General features: G+C 39.7%; 1 protein-coding gene across 1 annotated transcript in view; it reads left to right on the plus strand.

Annotated features, from left to right (window-relative positions):
• The first annotated feature begins 14846 nt into the window (after nucleotides 1–14846).
• The window catches only part of STPG2 (sperm tail PG-rich repeat containing 2), a 197525-nt gene continuing 186666 nt past the window's right edge, over nucleotides 14847–25705 (plus strand). The window contains exons 1-3 of the mRNA XM_027837377.1: nucleotides 14847–14955; nucleotides 24672–24781; nucleotides 25308–25466. Of these exons, the coding sequence (XP_027693178.1) occupies nucleotides 14847–14955; nucleotides 24672–24781; nucleotides 25308–25466 (378 nt within the window). The remainder of the gene's footprint in view (nucleotides 14956–24671; nucleotides 24782–25307; nucleotides 25467–25705) is intronic.

Here is a 25705-nt window from a genome sequence, read left to right on the forward strand (position 1 = left end):
TCCCATTTCCTCTGTATCAAGGACATGTAACTTTTTAGCTTGGGGCTACTTAGCAAAATTTATTTACATACTATGAAGCGTTGGTTATACCAAGACCACATCCAAAGGTGGCATTGCTGTAACATGAGTAACTTTGTCTCAACCACTACTGGACTGGGTCCCGCAGGTCACTCCTGAAAACCACTCTTTGCTCCTGGGGGCATTGATAGTGTTCTGTCTACAAAACCTTGATGCTAGGATGCCAGGATGCCACAGAACAAACACCAACGCAGGTAAAGAACCCAGGTCTGTATTCACAGGGTCAAATGACCTCAAAGGGGAGAACATTCATAGCCTCTCCCCTGATAGCATATTATCTATCAGCAGTGGATTTGAACCAATGGAGTGAAGGTGAAGAGAAAATGGCTTAAAGAGACCAGGCTCAGACTGATTCAGGCACTTGTGAAGATGCCCCCAGTTCTAACTACACAGCCAACCAAAAAAGCCTTTTCCTAACCATGTAGTTATCAGACTGTAACCAGCTATAGCATGTCTACACTTTCTCCACAGTGTCTCCATGACGTTCCTATTCACTGCCACCACAACTCTCTTATAAGTAAGTTCCTAGCATCATGCCAAGGGGCAGCACTGTCAGAAGTGTTCTGCACATGCACCAGACCTCTGTTACACTTCTATAAGCAGATCAGAGCTTCTTACACTTATGGCCAGTCCCCAGGAAAAGACTCTATTTGTTGCTACTGCTGTCTTGGCTCTTATCAGCTGTTTCTCTTCCCTCCCAACAGCACTGTTCCAACTTCTATTCTCTGTGGTCAAATTGAACAAGTCTCATTTCTCTCCCATGTTACAGCCTTTCAAACAAACACCTGAAGACAGCAAGTAAGTGCCCACTGAATCTTATCTCCTCCAGGCTAAACAAGATCCTTCAATCAGTCTTGATATGGCGTGAACTCAAACTCAAAACATCAACTTTACCTGATTGGTCTGCTCCAAACACTTTCCCGCCTATCAATGACCTTGCTCAAATGGGATGCTCAGAAGAAAATTTACTTCAGACATGGTCTGGTCTGGAGAAAAGACAGTTGAATCTCCTTATTCTTGGACACTCTAAATACAGTTGAAGATTACATTCACTTTCTTGGCTAACATATCATCTTGCTAACTCACATTGAATGTGCATGCCTGTCCATTAAAAACTCTAGATGTTTTTCAGATGAACTGCTGTCTAACCATTTCTTCCCCATCTTGTACTGTAAAGTTGATCTTTTTTTTTTAACACAAGTGTAAGATTTCAAATTTATCCATATTAAATATCACCTCATTTTATTTGGTCCAATGCTCTCTCCTTTCAAGATCTTTGTGAATCTTAACTCTGTCATCCACTAGTCCTCCCAGCTTGGTGCCATCTCCAAACTTATAGGCATGTCATCTATGACTTTATTTTAAATTGAGAAAAGCCCAAGAGACAGAGTTACTGGGTAATTAATAACATATTTATTGATTAGGCTAGCAAATAATTTATAAATTGACATTAGTAGTCTCTCTTGTAACGAAAGAGCCAGCATGGAGGTCTTTGAATGTTTCAATACCTTTGGGAAAGGGAGTATCCCTGAGGATGAAAATCAATTCTGATTGGTTAACAATTAACGAGGGGGTGGACATATTAATGAGGAGGTACGCAAAAAGTCTTCAGCACCTAATGCTGAGGACATGGTTTGATGAGACTCAGTGGCCTCTAGCTATATGGATAAAGGAATTCATTTCCACCCAGACCACTTAAATTGTTGAACAATGGGACAGAATTCACCTAGATTACATTCTCTTTATCCTTTAATCAAAAATAAGATCTCCTTTTTGGGTGGGGTCCTGCCTAAGATTGAGAAGAATGTTTCATTGCCAGCCCTGTCCTTCACAAGGACTGGGCTTTGAAGGAGGAAGTAAAAAGAGGAAAAAAAAATCCTACTCATAAATAACCTACAATAATTGGTTATTCATAATAAAAAAGAGGATCTTTGGGTATCATATACAAAATTGGTTATTGATATAATAATAAAATAATCATTTTTCTCAAAATGTCTTATTGATTTTTTTATCTCAAAATCACTTCTTTATGATGCATGCCCTCCCTCATAAGTCTCCTTTACAGCAAACAAATACAATTAAACAGAACGATCAACATATTGTTCATGTCTGAAAACTTATGCCAATTCTGCACCTATAGTTCAACCTTTAGGAGACAGAAGTTGCTTTAGGAGATAAGATTGCTTTAATCACAATTATTAAGTACCTACTCTATGGCAGGCACTAGGGATGGGATAAAAATGCAAAAATTGTCTCTGCAAGGATTAAACTCTGTTGGAGGAGACAATGACCACATATATAAGCAAAAAATATAAAGATAACAAATACAAAGTAGTTAAATAGCAAGTAGTCTGAATGGGAAGATGTGGTATTTGGGGGGAGGGGCATCTGGAAAGGCTTCATGTGGGAGTTTTTGCTTGAGCTGCATCTTGGAGGAAAAAAGGGATTCTATGAGGCAGAGATGAAGAGGGACTGCATTCCCTCCTGGCACTGAGGACAACCAGTGCAAATAGAAGATGGAATGCTGTATGTGAGAAACAGAGAGAAGGCTAGTCAGGATTGACCAGATAAATATCTAATGTCTTTTGTTGTTCTTTTTCTTTCTTTATGTAACAAGGCATAATCAATTTCACCGAATTCATCCTTCAGCCTGATACTTGACTTCTTTGTATATTTAATCTCATCATCCCAAATCTAGCGTAATCCAGGGGCAATTATTAATTAATTACATTTTCACATCTCTCTTAATTAATCAACTAAAGTCAGAGCTCCCACTACAGTTTGTGAAAAATTATTTACTAAATAAACTGGAGAAATTTCCTTTTCTAATAGTATTTAATCATATCTCTTCATGAAATCACTTAATATCCTATGATTAAACAAGTATTAAAATTACCAAATATACAATTTATTAACAACAAAATCACGAATAAAACAAAGACCTATTTATAGTCTTTTAGCTGTGAGAAAGCTCACAGAGAATGTCACCTAAAACCCTTCCTGTAACTGCAGATGAATTCTCTTCAAGTCTAAGGACACCACTTAGTTTATTCAGAATACTAAATAAAGTTTCTTCACAAGAATTTTCTTCATCCTTCCTAAAAGAAAAACACTGCGGTAATTTCATCAAGAAAAAAGCTCCCTCTATCTTCTTTCTCACTGTCCCCTCTAAATTCTCTCTAGTTATTATGGGAAAAGTCTCTTCAGCTTTTCTCCAAGGATCTCTCTGAACTGTCTCTCTAAACTGACATCTTCACAAAACCCCATTTAGCTCTTAAAATTATAGTAAAAGTATCAGTAATTTCTGTAGGAGAGGCCTTTGAAATAGGTATTTCATTTATATGATTGACCCATGCTTTTAACTGAATCATTGATAAAAATGTTAAGCAGCAGAAGACCAAGCACAGACCCTGCCACTGTAGACTGCATTCCAAGTTGACGTCAAACTTCAAGGTCAATACCTTAGAATGAGCCATTCTGAGTCTCTTTAACTGTACTATTGGGTAGGTCACACCAATTTTTTTTTTTGTATAATCCAATCCAATAAACATTTATTAAGTGCCAGACACTGTGCTAAGCTAGGGACACAATAGAAAGAAAGACAGTCCCTGCCTTGATGGAGCTTATAATCTAATGGGGTGGCAGGAGAGAGATAACACATAAAAAGAGGCAGGAAAGCTGAGGGGAGTGGGAGGGACACCAAAGGGTATTCAATGTGGGGGTATCTTGTTCCATGGAGTACAAACCAGGCAGAGCAGCAAATACAGAGTGGAGGAGAATAATTTTACACACGAATAACATGAGAAACAGCATTCCCTTGATCTACAAATTTAGTAACCTGGTTTAAAAAAATAGGCCTATTCTTGTATGATTTGTTCTTTATGAAGACATGTTGGCTCTTTGTGATTATCATGTCCTTTTTAATCATCAATTTAATAATATATTATCCTTGTTTTGAATGTTTATCTTAAGAGATTATATGGAGACTATTACTGAGTCTCTAAGAGTCAGATAAGAGCTCAGATGTTATTGTAACTTTGAGAACTGATAGAATGTTGGGAGAAAAAGAAGTTTTGTATTGGATGTTTTAAGTTTTCTGAGAAATGTCTTATTAACGAAGTCCACTGAAAATAATTGTCTTCATGTGAAGTCCTTCTCCCTAGGAGGTCAGAGACAAAGTATGTATGTTATCTGTGATCTATGAGGATCTATAAAGAGTAAAGTGAGAAATAGCTTTAATGTGAAGTGATGCTCTCTATAGAGTTAGGGAGATGTGTGTGTGTGTGTGTGTGAGAGAGAGAGAGACAGAGAGAGGGAGACTTGAAGTGAATAACTTTTCCCTATGGAGTCAGTATATTTCATCAGTGATATATGAAGATTTATGAAGAATCTGCAGAGAAGACAGGAAGGAGGTAAGGAAAAATTTCTGTCTTGTTGGAATTATTTTAAGTATGGTGTTATAAAGAGAAGTTTATAAAGACAACTGTATGAAGAGTTTTAACGAAGCTGAAAGATTGCTTTCTGTGAGTCTTAAAGAGAAGATAAAGAGAAAGGACTAGTTCTAAGACAAATATGAAGACAGTGTTTAAGTGATTTTTATTACTATCTAGAATGAGCTGGATGATTTGAAGTTCAGTTTCCAGACAAGCAGAGACGAGTCAGCTTTCTTGGAGTGATTGCAGTTGTGACATGGGTTGTTGCCAAAATATTGCAGTCATACATGTCTTCATGTTTATTATCAATTTCACTAGTGAATTACATACACACATACAGTAATTTTATTTATTTAAGTATAGATAAAGAAATAAGTAGAAATAAAGAAATATTGAGACTGGAGGGTTCTCTACTTCATCAAATAATTTAAGAAGTGGAGTGGGAGCTTAAGCTAATTATTTAATGAGGTAGAGATTACAAATCCATTAAGGAGAAATAAATGATCACAACATACTCCTATATCACTATAGAGCTTTAGAGTACAAAACTAATTATATAGCAATGAGTCAAGTGATAGGCTGTGGTTGGGTGACTCATAAGAGAGTTGGTTAGTCCTCCAGACCTTATAAACTGAACAGTCATCGTTTTAGAATTTTGCTAGAAATAATAGTCAAGCTCACTAGATTATATGTAGACTCTGTTGCCTTCTTCTTCTTCTTTTGTTTTGTCTTAAATTGAGACATTTGACTTTTTCCAATCCTGAAGCTTTTATCCTATTTCTCAGGAGCTTTCATGACTCAGCAATCAGTACTTAAGGATGTAGCTCCTTTTGGGCAGGTAACTTGAACTCATCAAGGGCAGCTAGGTTCTCTCTTATTATCTCCTTACGTAAGCAGCAGATGGTACTGGGGCGCTGGGCATATTGTGTTATCAGTCATTCCCTAAGCCAGAGGACCTGTTTGAGCATGCTCAGACAACATGATTTCCCCCTCCTTTCTTGTGGGCAGAGTTTCTCTAGCAGCTTAAACCCCTTCAAGGATATGCCTTTCCTTTCCTAAGCAACTCACCCCCCATTCCTTTGATGGGGGTTGTGGTTTCCTTCTTAAATCCTTGTTTGAAAAATGGCAGCTTCTAGGGACAAAGGAAAAGAGAAAGGCTTCAACTTTGCTCTCTTTGTTAGCTGTGGCACATACCAGCTCACAAAAGCTCCCATCACACTCTCTCTAACTTTCTCCTAACCCCTCTAAAAATATGACTCCCAAGTCCCAGACCTATTTCAAGTAAGATATTAGTTTTCTCAGGAAAGAAGAATTGACCCTCCATCTCTCTCTTTCTCTGACCATATATCTATAAACATGAACTAAAATACAACACACAGCACTGGATTTGTTGAGTCTTAGTTTTATCACATTTCCCAGCATAAGAAACAAAGTTAACTTTTAGAGGTTAATATTTTCCAAAGCCAGAGGGAACCAGGGTATTTAAAATAAATATATAACCCATAATGCATTTCATCCTCTCCAGAGAGAAGTAAAGGGGAAGACAGAAGGAAGGGCTCTCTTTCCAGTCTGAATTGTATCAACACTATAGAGTTTACTCAAGACATAGATGCTTAAATTACACTCACCATTTTGGCTCAGGATTCCTTGAAGCTGCTTGCAACCTCCCATCTGTTCTGCATGGCCCAACACCCTCATCTCCTGCTCAGTATGATGTCCTTCCTCCTTCTTGCTTGCTGAGCTTCTAGTCTTCTGCCCACTTGCCCCTTTACCAAAGATAGGGAGGAAGGAGAAGGTTGGGAGTTGAGGTCAGCCCCCTCTAGCCAATAGCAGTTGGTATCTCATCTGAAGTCTTTTGAATCACTGTCCGTTGTGAATCAACCCTCATTTTTTTGCTACCCTCAAGCGATTAGCACTCACACTCTTGAAATTGCTTTATGTTTTTAGTGGGGTCCTTCCCTTTTCTCTCCCTCACCTAACCCTCTCCTCTGCCTCCTATGGAACATGCCATCATATTAATTTGCTTCTACTTCATATATACTTACATGAGCACATGTATCTCTTCAATAGAGTGTAAGCTCCTCAGGGTCAGGGACTGTTTTATTCTTGTCTTTTTATCCCTAGCACCTAGCACAATGTCTTATACATAGCAGGCACTTAATAAATTAAATTAATAAAATGAACAAATTAATACATTGTTGAATTAAATTGTTGAATTGTTTCTTGTAGTCCAAAGATCATTCTGTAAGGCCAGGGATAACAGAAGCATAACAATCGGAGGGTTCTAGCTTTTTCCTTCATCAATTAACATAATCCTATGCAAACTGAGCAATGTTCCTATTTCTTCTTTAGGCCCCTGCTTTTTCCCAGTAGAGTTTAAGCCATTTCCCCCCAACAAAAAAACCTTTTTGTTGTCAATTGTTTTCTTCTCTAGCCTTAGCTCATTCTGAGCTCGAGCACTCTGACAGTATTCTTACATCCTGTTTGGTTTCCTACCTTCTATCTTCCATTGTCATTCAGTTATTCAGTCATGTCCAACTCTTCATGACCCTGTGGACCATGGCACACTAGTACCGCCCGAGGGATTTCCTGGCAAAGATTGGTGTGGAATGGTTTGCCATTTCTTTCTCCAGTGGATTAAGGCAAGCAGAGGTTAAGGGTCATATAGCTAGCAAGTGTCCGAGGCTGGGTTTGAACTCAGGGCTTCTTATCTCCAGGTCTAGGGCTGTATCCACTGAGCCACCTAGCTGCCTCCTTCATCTTCTATACATGACTTCTAAAATTTTCCTATGTAGTTTCTTTAAACAACTCTTGTCTTTTTAGGGACATCAAGGAAATGTCAATCTTTGCCCTGTCCTATCCCATCAAAGAAAACCTTTTCACATTTCCTCAAGGGTTAGACTCTTGTTTAACATCCCCTTTATCTGTCCTATTATTTTCTGTAACTATATCAGCTAGCTTAAAGGGTAGTTTAGAGAACGAGAAATCAATTATCCAGAGACTAGTTACCCCATTTACACCTATACAAAATGCTTCCTTCCCAAATTTTAGAAAATACTACTTTGTTTTTATGGCTAGGCAACGGGGTTAGGTGACTTGCCCAGGGTCACACAACTACTAAGTATTATGTGTCTGAGGCCATATTTGAACTCAGGTCCTCCTAAATCTAGGGCTGGTGCTCTATCCACTGTGCTGCCTAGCTGACCCCTAGAAAATACTACGTTGAAAGAACACATCTGTAGTATAAAGCAATGTTGACTTTAGTTAACACCTTTTTGAACTTGGTCATTTGTTTAGCGGTTCACATATGGATGAGCAACTGGATGCTCTGTATCTTATTTTTTTTCCCTTTGGGAAACAAATCATCATCATCATTCAATGAAACATTGTTCTCCTCAATGCCAGTACAAAATGCTTTATCTGGTTTTGTTTAATACTTTATGAATTATATGGTACACATAAACATTGTTCTACATTAATGTACTTAGATTATTAATAACCTCAGGAGCACAATATCAATATTGTCTAGTTAGAAGTGGAACTGGAATATTTAACTTAATTATTCCCATTGAGTTTAGGAAGTCACTAGAATGTAGCTGTCTGGGCACAGGAACATATGAGACTCTGTTCCCTTTTCACCCCCTCTCCATTTTCTCTCTTTCTGATTTAAATTTGGCTGAATAAGAAAATGTTTCTGCTGCTTCTGGCAGTCTGTGCAACTGCTACCAGAGAGACCTGGTTATTCTTTCCTCAGAGTAAGCATAACTGTGCTCTAAGGACCAGCTTGTAAACCCAGAATTCACATAAGGGAGGCCCTAGATTTACCCACTGTGTTATTTCTGCTATGCCTTATCACTTTTCTGGACTTTGTAAGGGAAAATTCATTAAAAAAGATCCATATAGGGACATATTAAACACATATTTAAAAAACTTCTATTTTTTGTTTTTTATTTCACCTTGATTTCCCAATATATCACTTCACCATTTCTTCCCAAGCACCTATTTCTTGGACAGTGTAACCTGTAGGTATCACAGAGAAGGTTAGATGGGATATCTAGTCCTTGTTCCTTCCTACTTCCCCCTTCCTTCTGGAAAGGGGAGGAATGATATCCCCAGGACCCCACCCCCGTCCTCCTGCTTCCCCCAGGCCTTGCCTACGTCCATCTTCTTCCTAGGGGTTAGTTCAGGGTGTGACCTCCTTCATCACCTCACCGCCCTCTCCACTCTGCTCACCTACTCCCATGGCTGGAGATGTCATAAGCTGTACCTTTATAAGGTTTAGCTCACTTTAACCTAGAGGAAATGGTCATCAGAACCATGTGATTCCTTTTTCTTATGAAGTTTGTATCATATAAAAAGTTATTAATAAGCCATAATAGCTCAGAGTCATTCCCCAACTCCCCCACCCCCAATGAGGAGAACTCCTAACTTGGACAAAGGTTTTAGCTCTCTGTTGTAATTTAAATTTTGTATATTTCCAGCTAACTCATGGCATGGCAGCTTTAGCCTGTGTTCTTTATTCCAAGACACCTGCTTGAACTGCAGACTGAAATCTCTCCCTTCTTTGCTCAACTCGCTTCTCCCTCTGACCATCCATTGCTCATCTTTTGCTGCTTCTTTTCAAGTCAGCCCTTGGTGGGGCTGAGGATGCTCCCTCTACCGTGTAGGTTGTTTTGTTTAACTAAGCATATTTAGTATAAGGGTTTTCTTTCTATTTTTCATTTTCCGCAGTGGGGGTGGGGTGGGGTTAGGAGGGAGAGAAAATAGATTTTTGTTAACTGAAAAAAATTAAATTAAGAAAATAAATAAATCACTACAGTCCATCCCACTTTGATCAGCAGATGAACTAAGAATTTATGTGAGAGTCTTGATCAGAGGAGTTTTCACGTTTGGGACTGCAAATGACTCTTGGAATTTGTGTATTTCTTTGGAATTAATGGCTAGCCATTCAAAAGACTCTTTTGTTTTCCTCCTTCATTTAATAAAGTGTTCTGTAATATTGTGAACTGCAGCCTTGGGAGTGGGGAGGTGGCTTTTTGTATACCGATCTGGGGTGGGGTGAGAGGAGATTGGTTGCCAAGCATACATTTTCATAGGTCTATGAGCTAAGAGAAATGAGAAAACCATCTAAAGTTCCCAGGATCTTAGATCTTGAGCTGGAAGGGTTTTCAGGTGTCCTTGAGTCCAGGGCCTTCACGTTAAAGATGAGGAGACTTGAGGTTTGGAAAAGTTAAATAGTTACTCCAGGATGACAGAGCTAGCAAGGGCTCACATTGGATTCAAATCTAAATCTTAATGACTCCAAGTTCAGTGTCCTATTGCTATGTTGTTTTTGTTTTTCAGTCATTTTTTCAACTGTGTCTGACTCTTTGTGATCCCAATTAGGGTTTTCTTGGCAAAGATACTGGACTGGTTTGCTATTTTCTTCTCCAGTTCATTTTCCAAATGAAAAAATTGAGGCAAACAAGGTTAAGTGACCTACCCAGGGCCACACAGCTAATATCTGAGGCTAGATTTGAACTCAGATCTTTCTGACTCTAGGCCCATCACTCTATCCACTGTTCCCACTTAGCTGCCCTCCTATACTACAATGTTTCCCCCCCACCGCAACGAATCCTCTTGATTTAATAAAGGATTCTAAGGATTATGCTTGTAAGACAATTGTGTAGCATCATGCTATTAGATGACACCAGTGCTTAAAATTGTTTTGAAATTTATTTAATGCTTAAAGAAAAATAAAGGGAAAGAATATCAATGATAAAGAATTTACTCTGCTGACTACTCTTTAAGAAAATCAAAGTCAGGGGCAGCTAGGTGGGGCAGTGGATAGAGTGCCGGCCCTGAAGTCAGGAGGACCTGAGTTCAAATCTGGCCTCAGACTAAACACTTGACACATACTAGCTATGTGACCCTGGGCAAGTCACTTAACCCCAATTGCTTTAAAAAAAAAAAAAAAAAAGAACAAGATGTTTGGGGCAGCAAGCTGGCACAGTGGATAGAGCGCCAGGAGGACCTGAGTTCAAATCTGGCCTCAGACCAAACACTTGACACTTATTAGGTGTGTGACCCTGGGCAAGTCACTTAACCCCAATTGCCTAAAAAAACAAACAAAAAAAAAACCAACAAGAAAAAGAAAATCAAAGTCAAATTAATAGTATGAGCAATGTTTGATTTATAAAATTCAGCATATAAAAAAATCTTTGTCATGCTATATTTTTGTACTGGTTGTATTAGTACCTTTAAAAAACCATGGTTAATAAAAATTAACCTACTCTTTCTATAAACTTTAAATGATCTCTAGAATGTACTGCATTTTTTGTTTTAAAATTCTTCAGTATGGATGCCATCATTGTCTATGAATGAAGATATAAAATATAAGAACTCGACTCTATTATTATAAGCTATGATTTTCCTAAACTTACACAAATTATAATTTTTGACATTAGCAATTCTTGTGTGTCAAATAACAACAGATTTCCATTGACATTATGCATTCATGGTAACAGTGATTGCGTTTTAAGTGAGAAAACTGGTGAAATTGTGCCATCTAGTGCCCTGTACTGAAATGAACACTTTTGTTGATTAGATTTTTAAAAATAGTTCTTAGGTACACAGACACACAGACACACACACTCTTTAAGGAAATGTAAACATCCTAATCATCCTAACACAGTTAGCCAAATTCAAGAAACCGATACAACAACATTATCACAGTACAGTGTCAATTGATGATTTGGAGAATCAGGAAAAAACAAAAATTGAATTCCTTTTTGTAAGAACTTAATTCTGTTAGATTTAGCAAATATTTATTAAGTACCTACTATGTGCAAGGCACTGTTCTAAATCTCTGCCCTTAGGGAGCTTACATTCTTCTAGGCAGGGAGAATACAGCACAGACACAAGTAGGTAAATATAAAATACATAATAGTGAGTATTTAAGGGTGTCAAGATGCTTAATATATTATCATCTCATTTGCTTTTCACAATAACCCTGTGAAGTAGGTTCTTTTATTCCAGTTTTACAGATGAAGAAACTGAGGCCAGAGAGGTCAAATTACTTGCTAAGGTTCACACAGATAGTAAGCGTCTGAGGCAGGCTTAGAATTCAGGTCTTTCTGACTCCAAGTCTAATGCTTATTATATAGAAAGCATTACAAAATAATTGAGCAGGCAAAAAATGCTGAAATTGAAAAGATCAGGATAAGTTTTGTTTAAGAGGTGGTAGTAGAGCTGTCCTTTGAAAGAAGCTAGAGATTACATGAGGTGGAGGTGAGGAGGAAGAGTATTACAAAGATCTATTTGTGTAAAGGAACAGTGACCATATATATAGCAGGACAATTTGATTGGATGTGATAGCACACAAAGGGGAAATAATATGAAACAAATCTGGACAGGTTGATGGGAGCCAGATTGTGGAAGGCTTTAAATTCCATGCAAGAGAGTTTACATTTTAGCCATGAGGGAACAGGGAATCCACATAAGAGAGATAAAGAGATACTGATAGATATTGATATATTTGAGTGGAGACATGAAATACATATATATATATATATACACATATATTATGTATGTATGTATACAAGTGGAGTCATAAATAGTTCTCTGTCTTAGGAATACCAATGTGGCACACATATGAACAGATTAGAAAGGGAAGAGACTGGAGGCAAAGAGACCAAATAGGAGACAAGTGTGAAGTCTGTGTTTCTAAGAATTAATTTGATACTCCCAATTTTCCTGGATTAGTCAAGGCATTTTTATTAATTTGGAAAAGGGGGGAAATCATGGACACACAAGAATCTTAGAGCCTTGTTTTTGAAGTATAACTGACCAATTTATACTTTTACAACTAGGTCAAGAAAATAAAGAATAAACTTGAAGTGCTATAAAATTGAAAGACAAATTGGTGGTGGTGGCAGGGTAAAGACTACGTTGGGAGAGTTAGGGTTTAATAATTTAATAAAATTTAATAATAAAGTTAGGAGGCTGATGAAGGCTTTTCTTAACATGCCGTATTTCAAAATCCTTACTGCTCTGATTTTTTAATCAGAAATGCTTTAAAGTCCTTTATTCCACCAATGGTACCCACCTGTAGGATTATAATTACTCAGCTTTGCAGACAAGTTTTTCTTGATTGTATACCTTTTTATTTTTTGGAATACTGTATTCCAAGATTTCCTCTCTTTCACGGAAGCTGTTGGTCTTGTCTAATCCTGCGGACTCAGTGCTTAAATTCTTCGTTTATGGATGCTTGCAGTATTTTTCTTTGATATGGAAGCTTTGGATTTTGGCTATGACCTTTTTTTTTTTAGTTTTTGCTTTTTGGTGACGCAATTGGGGTTAAGTGACTTGCCCATGGTCACACAGCTAGTAAGTGTCAAGTGCCTGAGGCTGTATTTGAACTCAGGTCCTCCTGACTCCAAGTCCAGACCTCTATCCACTGCACCACCTAGCTTCCCCCTGGCTATGACATTCTTGGACTTTTCCTTTTTTTTTTTTAGTTTTTTTCAGGATATGATTTATGGATCTTTCTATATGTATTTTGCCCACTGGTTTTGAAAGATCTAGTTAGTTTTCATTGATAATTTCTTAAAATATAGTGTCCAGGCTTTTTTTTTTAAAATTATAGTTTTCATGGAGTTAGATGATTCTTATGTGATCTCTCCTTGCCTTGTTTTCTAAGTTAGTTGTTTTTGATATCATATCTTAGGTTCTCCCATTTTCAAAAATCTTTTGATTGGGTTCTAATATTTCTTGCTAACTCAGGGATTTCTGTTTGGCCTATTCTAGATTATAGTGAGTCTGTTACTTGGGTAAGATTTGCCACTTTTTCTTCTAAGATATTTATTTTCCTTCCAATTCTTTCCTAAAGAGAAAAATCACATAACCTTTCTCCGCCTCAATTTCCTCATTTGTAAAGTGGGGATAAGAATATTTCTCTCACAGAGTTGTAAGGATAAGCTGATATAATACATGTGAAGTGTTTCACAGGCTTTAAAGTACTGTGTAAATGCTAGATATTGTCCAACATTAACATGAAATCACTAGTGAGAATCGGTGCAGTCGGTATGTAACTGTATTGTGGCAAGGCAGCTGGGGAGATGATAGAGGACAAATATTATAAATTTATTTATATCAAGTATGGCTTACCCAGTCTAGTCTGAAAGGGCAGAAACTTGGAGTTAGGGAGTAGAAGACATGGGTGCAAATGTAGGTGGGGCATAACCATTAGCAGAGAATGGGTTTCTGGGGAGGCTGGTGGGTTCTCCTTCACCGGGAGCCTTTAATGCTCCGGGCCGCAGCAGTAACAGCATGGCCAGCAAGGCAGGATTCTGGTATAAACTGCAGGGCACGTCAAACAGATCCCTTTCAATGAGGTGATCAACCAACAATCGGTGCCAGTTATGTTCCATGCACCTGGGGTGCAAATGCGAAAGTGAGGCTGTCCCTGCCCTCAGGAAGCTTGCACTCTTTTTGAAGAAATAAGTACCTGTTTATAGCATTGGGGAGGGCTTAAATAAGACAGGTATTCTCAGGCGTGGAGGTGGGCACTCCCGGGGCGGCCTCGGGCCAGAGACGGCCAGACCGCAGAAGGCCTGATAAGATATGAACAGCGTGTGACAGTGATCCGAGGGCCTCAGAGGGCCACAAGCGCGTTCGTGGCGGCGACGTGGGGGGGAGGGGAAGGGGCCTCGGCTTGGGCCCTTCCCGTCCCCTTCGGGGTGACCCTCTCTTCGAGGCCGCCGTCGGCCCCTCCGCCCCCTGGTCCCTGCTCCGGCCCGCCCCCTTGGGTGGAAGCCCCGAGCTTTGGCTCCTCCGGAGGAGCTGCAGGGTGCGGGATGCGTAGCGGTTCTCACGGCCCCACACCCGCCTGTTGGCGCAGGGCGGTTGGGCCGGCTCGCAGGGAGGCCCAGCGCGCGCACCCTCTGCCTCAGCGCACGCGCACACCCTCCTGGGCGCCATGGGGAGCGCTCGCACGCATGCGCAACTTTGAAGCGCGCTGGCTGGCGGGGAGGGGCCCGGCCCTGACCCCGCCCCCTTCCGTTCCCCTCAACCTCCGTGTGTCTCCTCGCGCGTCAAAGGCCGGAAGTCAGCAGAGAGGCCGGAAGCGAGATTTCGGGGCTTCCCCCTGCTCGCCCTCCGCGGGGCTGTTAGAATTGGGCGGCGGCTTTTGGTACGCCCCAGGGAAGGCGGAAGCTTTCGGGCGCAATGTGCGCGTCCGACTGAGCGGGGCGGGCCGGGGTCTGGGACAAGGGCCGCCCTCCTCCCCGGTCCAGGCCCGCGCCCGCCCCTCCGCCCCCGCCCCGCCCTCCCGGGAGGGGTCCGCAGGGGGTCGGCATGTATGACCGAGCCCCCCGGGAGATAACGCTGGCCAACGCCGCCAGCACCGACGTTCACGTGGGGCCCGGCTCCTACCAGGTGCCCCTGCGGAAGAACGAGGCGTCAGGTAAGAGCCGGGAAGGGCCCGGCCCGCGCGGCCGCAGCACGCCTCCGCCCCGCAGGCGGCCAAGCACCGCCCCGCGTCACCCCGCCCCGCCCCCCGAGAGCGCACGTGCTTCAGGACGGGCCTTTAAGAACACCTGCAGGGACCAAACTGCGTCGCTTGATGCTCTGCGCTTTTTTTAATCCACACGGCACAGAAAATACAGATGAGATGAAATTTTTTATTGCACAGTAAAATAGTAACATTTTTGCCTTAATGCAATATGCAGTGTGTCTTAAACACGATGACCAAGTGTCCTACGTTAGGCGACGGGTCCTTAATTTTGATTTCCTGACTCTTATACTAGTACTTCTGCCCAATTGTTGCCTTTTGACTCACCTTGCCACATTTTAGGCATTCTGCTTTCTTCATTCTTTTTGCCTTTTTCTTAATCCTCCTTTCTCTTTTCCTTGAGATACCCGTACTTGTTATCCTAAAGCTCTCCAAGTTACCAAGGGTCTCGTAATCACCAAATCTCATGGTAGTTTCTCAGTCCTTGTCCACCTTGACCTTGCTGCAACCTTTGACACAGTGCTGCCGATCATACTTCTCTCCTTGATACTTTCTTCCCTCTAGGTTTTTGGGACACCATTCTTCCTATTCTCCCACCTCTCTGACCACTCCTCAGTCTCCTTTATTAGATCTTTATCCAGGTTAGACCTGTTAACTGTGGATGTCCAACTGGGTTCAGTCCTGGGCCCTCATCTCTTCTTTCTCTATACTGTTTCACATAGTGATCTTATCAGGTCCAATAAATTCAATTCAGCAAAAAAAATGCTGATGTTTGAGGCAGCTAGGTGTCACAGTGAATAGAGTACAGGGCCTGAAGTCAGGAAGCCTCATCCTCCTGAGTTAAAATCTGGCCTCAGACACTTACTAGCTCTGTGACCCTGAGTAAGTCACTTAACCCCTATTTATCTCAGTTCCTCATCTGTAAAATGGGGACAGACTGGAGAAGGAAATAGCAAACTACTCCAGTTTGCCAAGAAAGCCCCAGATAGGGTCACAACAACAACAAAATGCTGATGCTCAGTCAAATCTATTTATCTAGCCATAACCTCTCTGCTGACCTGAATTGCATATCCACCTGCCTGCTGGACATCTCAAACTGGATGCCTGGTAGACATCTTAAACTTGAAGTATCCAAAATTGAACACATAATGTATATAAAGTGCTTCACAACTCTTAAAGTATTATTGTATTGATATTATTATTGTATTGATATTATTATTTAGGGTACTAGTAGATAATTGGTTCACTCCTCAAGATATGGCAGTCTCAGGCAGGGACTTACCAGTCATTGAGTGGGCCTCAGGGTTGACTCATCTGTAGAGGAGGCAAGAAGGTTGAAAAGATAGGAGAGTGAACTGGTAGTAAAGTGAAGAGTAGGTGAATTAGTACCAGCACTTTACAACTATTGGAAGAATAGATTTAAAAAGCCAACATTGAAGAGGTAGTTAATAGCATAATCTTTATATACTCTGCCATTTACTATCTTTATGATCATGGGAAAGTCACTTAATCTTCTTGGGCCTCAGTTTCCTCATTTGTACAGTGGGGATAATAATAATTGCATGACCTCTTTCACAGGTTTTTTTTCCCTTCTTTAGGAAAAGGCATTCCAAACTATAAGACATTATAAAAAAGAGGTATTATTGTTACTATTTTTGAGGCTTAGGATTTTATCATTTCTGTTTTCTCTAGCAAATTCCTCCCTTTTTCTCCAATCAATCCCACCCTCTTACCTTCAGTCTTTTCCTATCTATTGGTGCTGCCTACAAATATGTCTGTGTCTCCCTATCCTTTTTTGAAGTTCAGTTCAATTTCTAATTTTAATCAATGAAAATCTGTGTTCTCTTTCTCCTACCTTCTCCCTCCTCCACTTATTAAGAAAGAAAGAAAAACAAAACCCATTACAAACATATGGTCAAGCAAAACAAGTTCCCCCATTGACCATATCAAAACAAGGCTCATTCTGCCCTCTCTGTCAGGAGGTGGGTAACATACTTCATCATGAATCCTTTGGAGTCATGTTTGGTCATTATGTCCATTAGAGCTCTAAAGTATTTCAAAATTATGTGAATTATTACTTAGAATTATCAGAATCAGAAAAGAACAATAATGGTATTTTATAAATTGTGCTTCTGGCGTACTTCATAGTTCATACAAGTCTCCCCAGGTTTCTTTGAAACCATTCCCTTTGTCACTTATGCTACAATAGTATCCTCTTATACATTCATATACCATAGTTGTTGAGCCATTCTCTAATTGATGAATACCCTTTCAGTTTCCAATTCTTTGTCCCTAATAAGAGGTGCCATTTTATACATATGGGCCCTTTTTTCTCTCTGATCTCTTTGGGGTATAATTAATATTGGTTTCCATGGGTTGGAGGATATACACAGTTGATTAACTTAGGGGGAATATTTCCAAATTGCTTTTCAGAATGGCTGGACCAATTCACAATTCCACCAATAACACATTAATGTACCTGTTTTCCCACAATTCCTCTAACATTTGCCATTTTCTTTCCTTGTTAGCTTTGCTGATGGGTGTGTGTTGGAGCCTCAGAATTGTTTTAACTTGCATTTGTCTGTTAATAACTTAGAGCATTTTTTCACATGGCTATTGATAGTTTGAATTTCTTCCTCTAAAAACATCTTTACTTTCTTTTGACCATATATCCATTGGGGAATGGTTCTTATTCTTACAAGTTTGAATCTCTTCCCTGTGTATCTTAGACATGTGTCTTCACCATCCTTAAAAAACAAAACAAAACAAACTCTCACTTCATCCTACTATCCTTGCCAGGCATCTCATCCCCTAAGTTCCTTGAGAAAGCTAGATACTACAATCAATGCCTCCAATTCCTCTCGTCTCACTCTTTTCTAAACCCTCAGAAATCTGACTTGTCGCCTTATCATTCAAGTGAAACCCAGCTTTCCAAAGTTACTAATGATTTCTTTTATTCATCTGTCTATCTAGCAACAACAACATCCATCCATCTATCCACCCATCCATCCATCTATCTATTTATGTCTGCCTGTATTTATTATTTTCTATTTGTTTTAATGAGCTAAAATCTCCCCCTTTCCCCTTTGCCAAATGAGACCCAGGAAAAAGAAAATCCATTATAAAACATGCATAGTCATTTAGTCAATCAAAACAAATTTCCACATTGGCCATGTCCAAAAAAGTGTTTATCTAATTCTGCATTGAGTCCTTCACTTCTTTATCAGGAGGTAAGTAGCATATATCTTGGTCATTACACTGATAAGAGTTCAGCACAATAGTATTCCATCACATTTATGTACTATAACTTGTATCCATTCCCCAATTTATGGGCATATCTTCAGATTCTCATTCTTTTTCACCTCAAAAAGAGCCATAAATGTTTTTGTATATGCTTGATATTTGTTTTGCTGAAAACTCATTTACTTAATCATTAAGACTATTTGCTGAATACTAATCCTTCCTTTAATCTACCCTCCCTCTAATTTCTCTGACTCCCTTCTCTCCTCTCTCCTATTCTTTGTTGAGTGAAATGTATTTCTATACCCAACTGTGTGTTTGTGTATATTCTTCCTCTTTTTGACCAGTTGAGAATGAGGTTCATGTGTCAGCCACTCTCCTACATCCTCTTCCCTGTCGTTATAGATGTCTACTTGCACACCCTGATTATGTGAGATAATTTTCCCTACCTTCCTTTCCTTTCCCTCTCTCTACTCCCCCCTTCAGTGTATTCCTTTTCCCAGCTCTTTCCATTCTTTTCCCAAGATCATCAAGACATAACAGAACCTCTCCCAGGCCTTATCTAATAGGACTCCCTCTATGATCCTGATGATAGGGCCCAGAGGAAACACATGTATCATCTCCCCATATTTGAAAGTAAGCAATTTATCCTTGTTTAGTCCTTTATCATTCATTCGTGTTTCGTTTTTTTACTGAAAGCATGATGGATCATACACCGTCAATGAGGAGAGATATGGCATCAAGGTCAGCTACTGTACCGACTAATTATTTAATTTGAAAAGGATGCAAACCAAGACTCAAGTGGAGGGAGGGGTGGTATATAACTTTTTGTTTGCCTCTAAGGCTGAGATGCAACACAGCATGGATTGATTCTCTGCTGCTTGTGTTAATTTTGGCCTGGCAGTTACCAACCTGCACTGCACCTTCCATACATGGAACTATCTCAGTTACAGCAAATGGAGAAATTTTGAATTCTGTGGATAAGGTCACTTACCTTGGCAGTATACTTTCCAAGGATGTACACATAGATAATGAGGTTGATGCATGCATTGCCAGAGCTAGCTCAGGTTTGAGAGATTCCCAAGGGAAGTTTGGGAGAGAAGAGCTATTAGGCTGCCTGCCAAACTAAGGTCTACAGAGCCATTGTGCCGACCTCATTTGTATGCCTGTGAAACCTGGACAAAATTCCAGCGACACGCCAAGAAATTGAATCACTTCCCTTTGAATTGTCTTAGGAAGATTCTGAAGATCACCTGGCAAGGTAAAGTACTGGACACTGGGGTTATTTCTCAAGCTGAACTGCCAAATATTTAAACTCATCTGCAAGAAAGCACAACTCTTATGGGCTGACCACGTTGTTCAAATGTCAAACATAGGCTTGCCTAAAAGACTGTTTTATAGGGAACTCACACAAAGCAAGCACTCACATGGAGGTCAGAAGAAGCAATACACGGACACTCTCAAGATCTCTCTGAAGAACTTTGGAATCAATTGTGAGACATGGGAGACACTGGCACAGGATTGCTCAGAGTGGCATGCCTGCATCGAAGAAGGCACTGTGCTTCTGAGCAGAGTAGAAATTAAGTAGCTCAAGAGAAACATGAAATGTGTAAATTTAGAGACATCTCCATTCCAAATGTTCATGTGGACTATTTGTGCCTAACCTGTGATAGAGCATTCCTGGTTCTTACTGGTTTAATCAGCCACAGTTGGACACACTGTAGCCTGACCCCAACATAATGATGTCATTTTGGTCTTCTTCAAGCACAAAGAACAACCACCACCATCCACTGAGTTGTGCGATCCTGACTGTGGCTCCTCAGTACTTGATTTTTTTCTTTCTGGCTACTTGCAGTATTTTTTTGTTGACCTGGAAGCTCTGGATTTTGGCCGTGATGTTTCTGGGAGTTTTCATTTTGGGGATTCAGGAAGTGACTGGTTGAGCCTTTCTAGTTCCGCTTTGCCCTCTGGTTCTAAGAGATCTGAGCAGTTTTCTTTTCAAGATTTATTGAATTATAATGTCTAGGCTCTTTTTGTGCTTATGACTTTCATAGTCCAGTGATTCTTAATTTGTACCCCTTGAACTGTTTTCCAAGGCAGTTGTTTTTGTTATGAGGTGCCTTACATTTTCCTCCATATTTTCAGTCTTTTGACCTTGTTTTAATTAAAATTCCTTATTGCCTCATGGAGTCATTGGCTTCAATTTGATCCATTCTCATTTTTAGGGAGTTTGTTGCTCGGATAAGGTTTTGTCCCTCCTGTGCCAAGCCGTCTATTCCCTTTTCAGTTCTTTCTTCCATAGCTATCATTTCTTTTCCATTTTTCCCTCAACCCCTCTCATCTCATTTATAATAAAACAAAAGTAATCTTAAAAATTCTTGCTTCATCTTTTCTAGGAATTCTAGTTGAATTTTTGCTCATGTTGTATTTTTCTCTAAGGCTTTTCTTATAGAAGTTTTGGAGTCACTCTCTTCCTAAACTTCCCTGATACATAATAACTCTTTATGGTAGGATTATTTTTTTCCCTTTGATCATTCTAGTCTACTTCTTGACTTTGGATTTGCTGTTAGGGCTGGGCTTTATTGCAATTCTTGAGGGAAAGTCAGAGTTGGTCTTACTGCTGCTTTCTTGGGATATTGAGTGTTATTCTAGGATCTCGGGGAGAGGCAAGTGATTTGCAAGCTTTTAGTGTTCCCAAAATGAAATGAGCCAAGGCAAAATCTGGCTGCTGTCCTCCTGGTCTGAGCTCTGTGAGTTCCTGACCTGGGTTTATGTCTGAGCAAGAGTAAACAGCTGCTGGTGTCAGCCCCTGTCAGCTTGCTGGAAAACTCTGCCGGTTCAGAGTATCAGAGTGTTAGGTTTTTCTTTGATCTGGGATTCCTGCCCTGGTTATTCCTGCTGGGCTAGATGGTGGAAATGAGACAACGCTCTGCTCCATACTACTGCTGCGGCTGGCTTCTCAGCTTTCTCTTTTCTTAGTACACTGCCTAGGGCCCCTCCATCTGGGAATGTCACCCTGAGAGCAGCTCCTCTTTTTTAGGCCACATTGGATCTGTGTCTCAGAACTGGGTGGTGGGCAACAAAGCTGACGGTTTGTACCTGTCTCCATTGAAGTGCTCCTGGATGGGTCTGGTAATGTCCTGATATGGGTCTGGGGTCTCCTCTTGCACTGGTGAAGAGCCTCTCCCTGAATGCTGCAGTGCTTTTGCTTTGCAGACCTCCCTGTTCCTCTTCCTCTGCTGAACTGAGCTGTACAAATGACATACTGTGATTTTTTTTTTTTTTTAGAGTTCCCCTTCAAGGTTTGGGTGGAGCCAAGATGGGAAAGAAAAGGAAAGGACTCATCTGAGCTCTCCCAAATTCATTTCTAAACAGCTTTAAAACAAAGCCTCAAAATGAAGTCTAGAGGAGCAGAATCAGTAAAAGGATGGGGTGAAACAATTTTCCAGCCCAGGACAACTTAGAAGGTTGGCAGGAAGGGTCTATCACACCAGCGTGAGAGGGGAGCCCAGTTCAGAGCAGGCAAAATCCCAGCAGCATAGTAGTTATTATAAGGGCAACAGAACCAGCAGCAGTGGCTTCCAGAGCTCTCGGCCCTCTCAACCCTTTGCTGCATGGGTGCAGGACTCTGTTGCATTGCCTGTAAGCGGCTCCATCCAGGTCACAGTCTTGGGTCACAATCCCAGGGTGAGGAGAAGCATTAGCACACCAAATCTGGCAACTACAGGGGAGCAGGGACCTAGTCACAGTTCCAGGACAGAAAAGAGTACTTGTGGTCACTCACAGACCTGGAGCAGAGGCCAGGAGAGTAGCAAACATATCTCTCCTTAGATCATATCACCTTGGAAGACTAAAAATTTACAGACCCCCAGAATCAGCTTTGAAAATGACTGCACAAAAAGCCTGTATCTTAGGACAGTGCCACCTCTGCCCCAGGATCAGAGCCCAACTTTAACATAAAGTTAAAAGTCAAGAAATAGACTGGAAAAATGAGCAAACAATAAAATAGGAACCTGACCATAGAAAGTTATTATGGTGACAGGGAAGATCAAAACACAGATTCAGAAGACAACAAAGTCAAAACTACTACATCTGAAGCCTCAAAGAAAAATGTGAATTTGTCTCAGGCTCCAAAAGAACTCCTAGAAGAGCTCAGAAAGGATTTTTGAAATCAAGGGAGAGAGATAGAGGGGAAATTGGGAAAAGAAATGAGAGAAATGCAAGAAAATCATGAAAAATAGCTTCATAAAGGAGGCACAAAAAATACTGAAAAACAACACCTTAAAAAACAGAATAGGACAAATGGTAAAAGAAATGCAAAAGTCCACTGAAATGAAGAACTCCTTAAGAAGCAGAATTGGTCAAATGGAAAAAATATGCAAAAATTCACTGAAGAGATGAACTTAAAAAGTAGAATTGGCCAAATGGAAAGGAGGTTCTGTGCTCACTAAAGAAAATAATTCCTTAAAAATTAGAACTGGGAAAGTGGAAGCTAATTACTCCATGAGACACCAAGAAACAATAAAACAGAGTCAAAAGAATGAAAAAAAAATAGAAGAAAATGTGAAATATCTCATTGGAAAAAACAACTGACATGCAAAACAAATCCAGGAGAGAATTTAAAAATTATTGAACTACTTGAAAGCAATGATTAAAAAAAAGAGATGACATAATATTTCAAGAAATTATGAATGAAAACTGCCCTGGTATTCTAGAACCAAAGGGTAAAATGAAGTAGAAATAGTCTACCTATCACCTCCTGAAAGAGATCCCAAAATGAAAACTCCCCGGAATATTATAGCCAAAATGCAGAGCTTCTCGGTCAAGGAGAAAATATTGCAAGTAGTCAGAAAGAAACAATTAAAATATCATGGAGCCATAGTCAAGATAACACAAGGTTTAGCAGCTTCTACATTAAACAATTGGAGGGCTTGGAATGATATTGTGGAAGGCAAAGGAGCTAGGATTGCAATCAAGAATCACCTGCCCAGTAAAACTGAGTATAATCCTCCAGGGGAAAAAGGGCTATATAATGCAATAGAGGACTTTCAGGCATTCCTAATGAAAAGACCGGAATGGGGTAGAATATTTGACATTCAAACACAAGACTCAAAAGAAATATAAAAAGAAAAACAGAAAAGGGAAAACATAAGGGATTCAATAAGGTTAAACTGTTTACATTCCTACATGGGTAACTCCTAAGAACTTTTTAGAAGGAACACTCATAGAGAGCCCAGGTGTGAAATGAATATGATGGGATGGTATCTAAAAAAAATAAAATTAAGGGCTGAGAAAGAGGAATGTACTGGGAGAAGGGGAAAGGGAGAGGTAGGATGGGGTAAATTATCTGACATAAAAGAGGCATGAAAGAACTTTTACAGTGGGTGGAAGATGTGGAAAGTAAAGGTAAGTGCTTGAACTCTCATCAGAATTGGCTCATTGAGAGAGTAACATGCACACTCAGTTGGGTATGGAGATCTATCTTACCATATAGAAAAGTAGAAGAGAAGGGGATGAGAAAAGGGAGGTACTAATAGAAGGGAGGGCAGATTGGAGGAGGTGGTCGTTAGAAGCAAAACTTTTGAGGATGGATAGGGTGAAAAGAGAAGGTTGAACAAGGAAAAAATAGGATAGAGGGAAACAGTAATCACTGAAAAATTTTTACATAAGTTTCTCTGATAAAGGCTGCAGTTCTCAAATTATAAATTTGAGTCTGAGTATAAAATTGAGAATTTTGAAAGAATTATGGTGCTATTAATCAACTTTTCCTTTTGGTTAATGTCTTTTCTAGGTTTTTGCTACTGTAGTATCTCCTGGTTCTCCTGTCCGCCCTGTATACGCCGCCCCCCCCTTCAATGAGTTGTTTCCTTTTATCTACTGGATCAAAAGCCTAGCTTCTACAGAAGGCCTTCTTGGTCTCCCCCAATTTCAATGCCTTTTTCTTCCAGACTATCTTCCATCGACTCCATATGTATGTTTTATATGTTCCTAGTTATTTATATTCTGTCACTTTCATTCAAATGTAAGCTCCTTGAGAGCAGAGATCATTTCTTTGCCTTTTTTGGTATCCTTAGCACTTTGCACAATGCCTAGCATATTGAAAGGAATTAACAAACGCTTAAATGTTTACCGACTGACTGTAGTACAATCTGTTGTATAGTTGATGCATTATAACCTCTCATATACTAACTGATATTAAGTATAATGATAAATAAGACCTGGGACTTTGTACTGATTATCTTAGAGCAAATGTGATGCCTTTTTCTTTAAATAATATACCCTTTTCAAACCATGTTATTTATGTTACTAGTATATGGTGCCTACATTATATAGATTCAACAGTGTAGAGTAGTGAAAAAATGATTTGCTTGACTTCTTAGATTTTTAAACTTTTTTTTTCAGGCAGCAATTTTGTTTTTCTTTTGTAGATGGCTACGCTCCATTTCTTTCTTTGGCAGCCCGAGAAAGCACTCTTGTTACCACTATCACTGAGGATGATGCCCCAGGCCCAGCCCACTACAACATTAGAAAGATAAAGGTAAATTTATGATTCTTGCTAGTGATATCTTATAAAGATTTTTTAAAAATTATAGCTGCCATTCTTTTTTTTTTAATACTATGGTCATTTCCTAAAATATCCAACCTCATTAAAAAGTAAAACAGTTAAGCAAAGCTGTCCAACAGAACAACATTCTGAACACATATTCCATTTTTCTTCTAACACAGGATTTAGGGGCTCTGAGAATGTGCCAATTCTTTTCCTTTTTTTCTCTTTCCCATCCTTGTAGTGTAGGCTCACAAGAATGAGAACTGCAGATGGTCAGAGAGTTTAGTTGGTCTAGTTCCCTCATTTTACAGATGTACAAACTGAAGCCTAGAGAGGTTGAGGAACTTTTCAAGGTCAAATGAGCAGTGAATAGTGGCCCATTTTAAAGCCTTGATTGTAGACTTTCTCTCTTTTGGTTTTATACAGTGACATTTGAAGATAGACACATAATATCATAACAACAGTGTGGATATATTGCTAATTTCTTCCTTATTTCATACTTTTCTTTCCTGTTTAGTACAATATAAAGGGAGGTCTGAGTCTGAAAAACAGAGAAGCACGTTTTAAGAAGCTTGTTTCAGAAAATCCAGGACCTGGAACCTATAATCAGGCTTGTTCTGGAGCCCTGGGGATAATAAATTGGAAGCTGAGGGATGCTAAACAACATTGTTATTTGGTATGTTCCTTTTTAAAACCATGATACTCAAGATACTTCTTTTTTTTTAAAGAAGACAAATCTGATAACGTAATTTATGCTTCTGAAGCAACAAAGTAAAATTGGGCAGTTTCACTAGAGATCATATTGTTAATTGTTTAAAAAATTAAAATATAACATGAGGTAAAGGTAACTTGTATAGTGATAAAGCACTACACAAATATAGTATCTGTAACCTCCGTCTGTCAATCTATCTACCT

This window comes from Vombatus ursinus, unplaced genomic scaffold (assembly GCF_900497805.2).
Source record: "Vombatus ursinus unplaced genomic scaffold, bare-nosed wombat genome assembly UNPS02014821.1, whole genome shotgun sequence".
NCBI lineage: Eukaryota > Metazoa > Chordata > Mammalia > Diprotodontia > Vombatidae > Vombatus > Vombatus ursinus.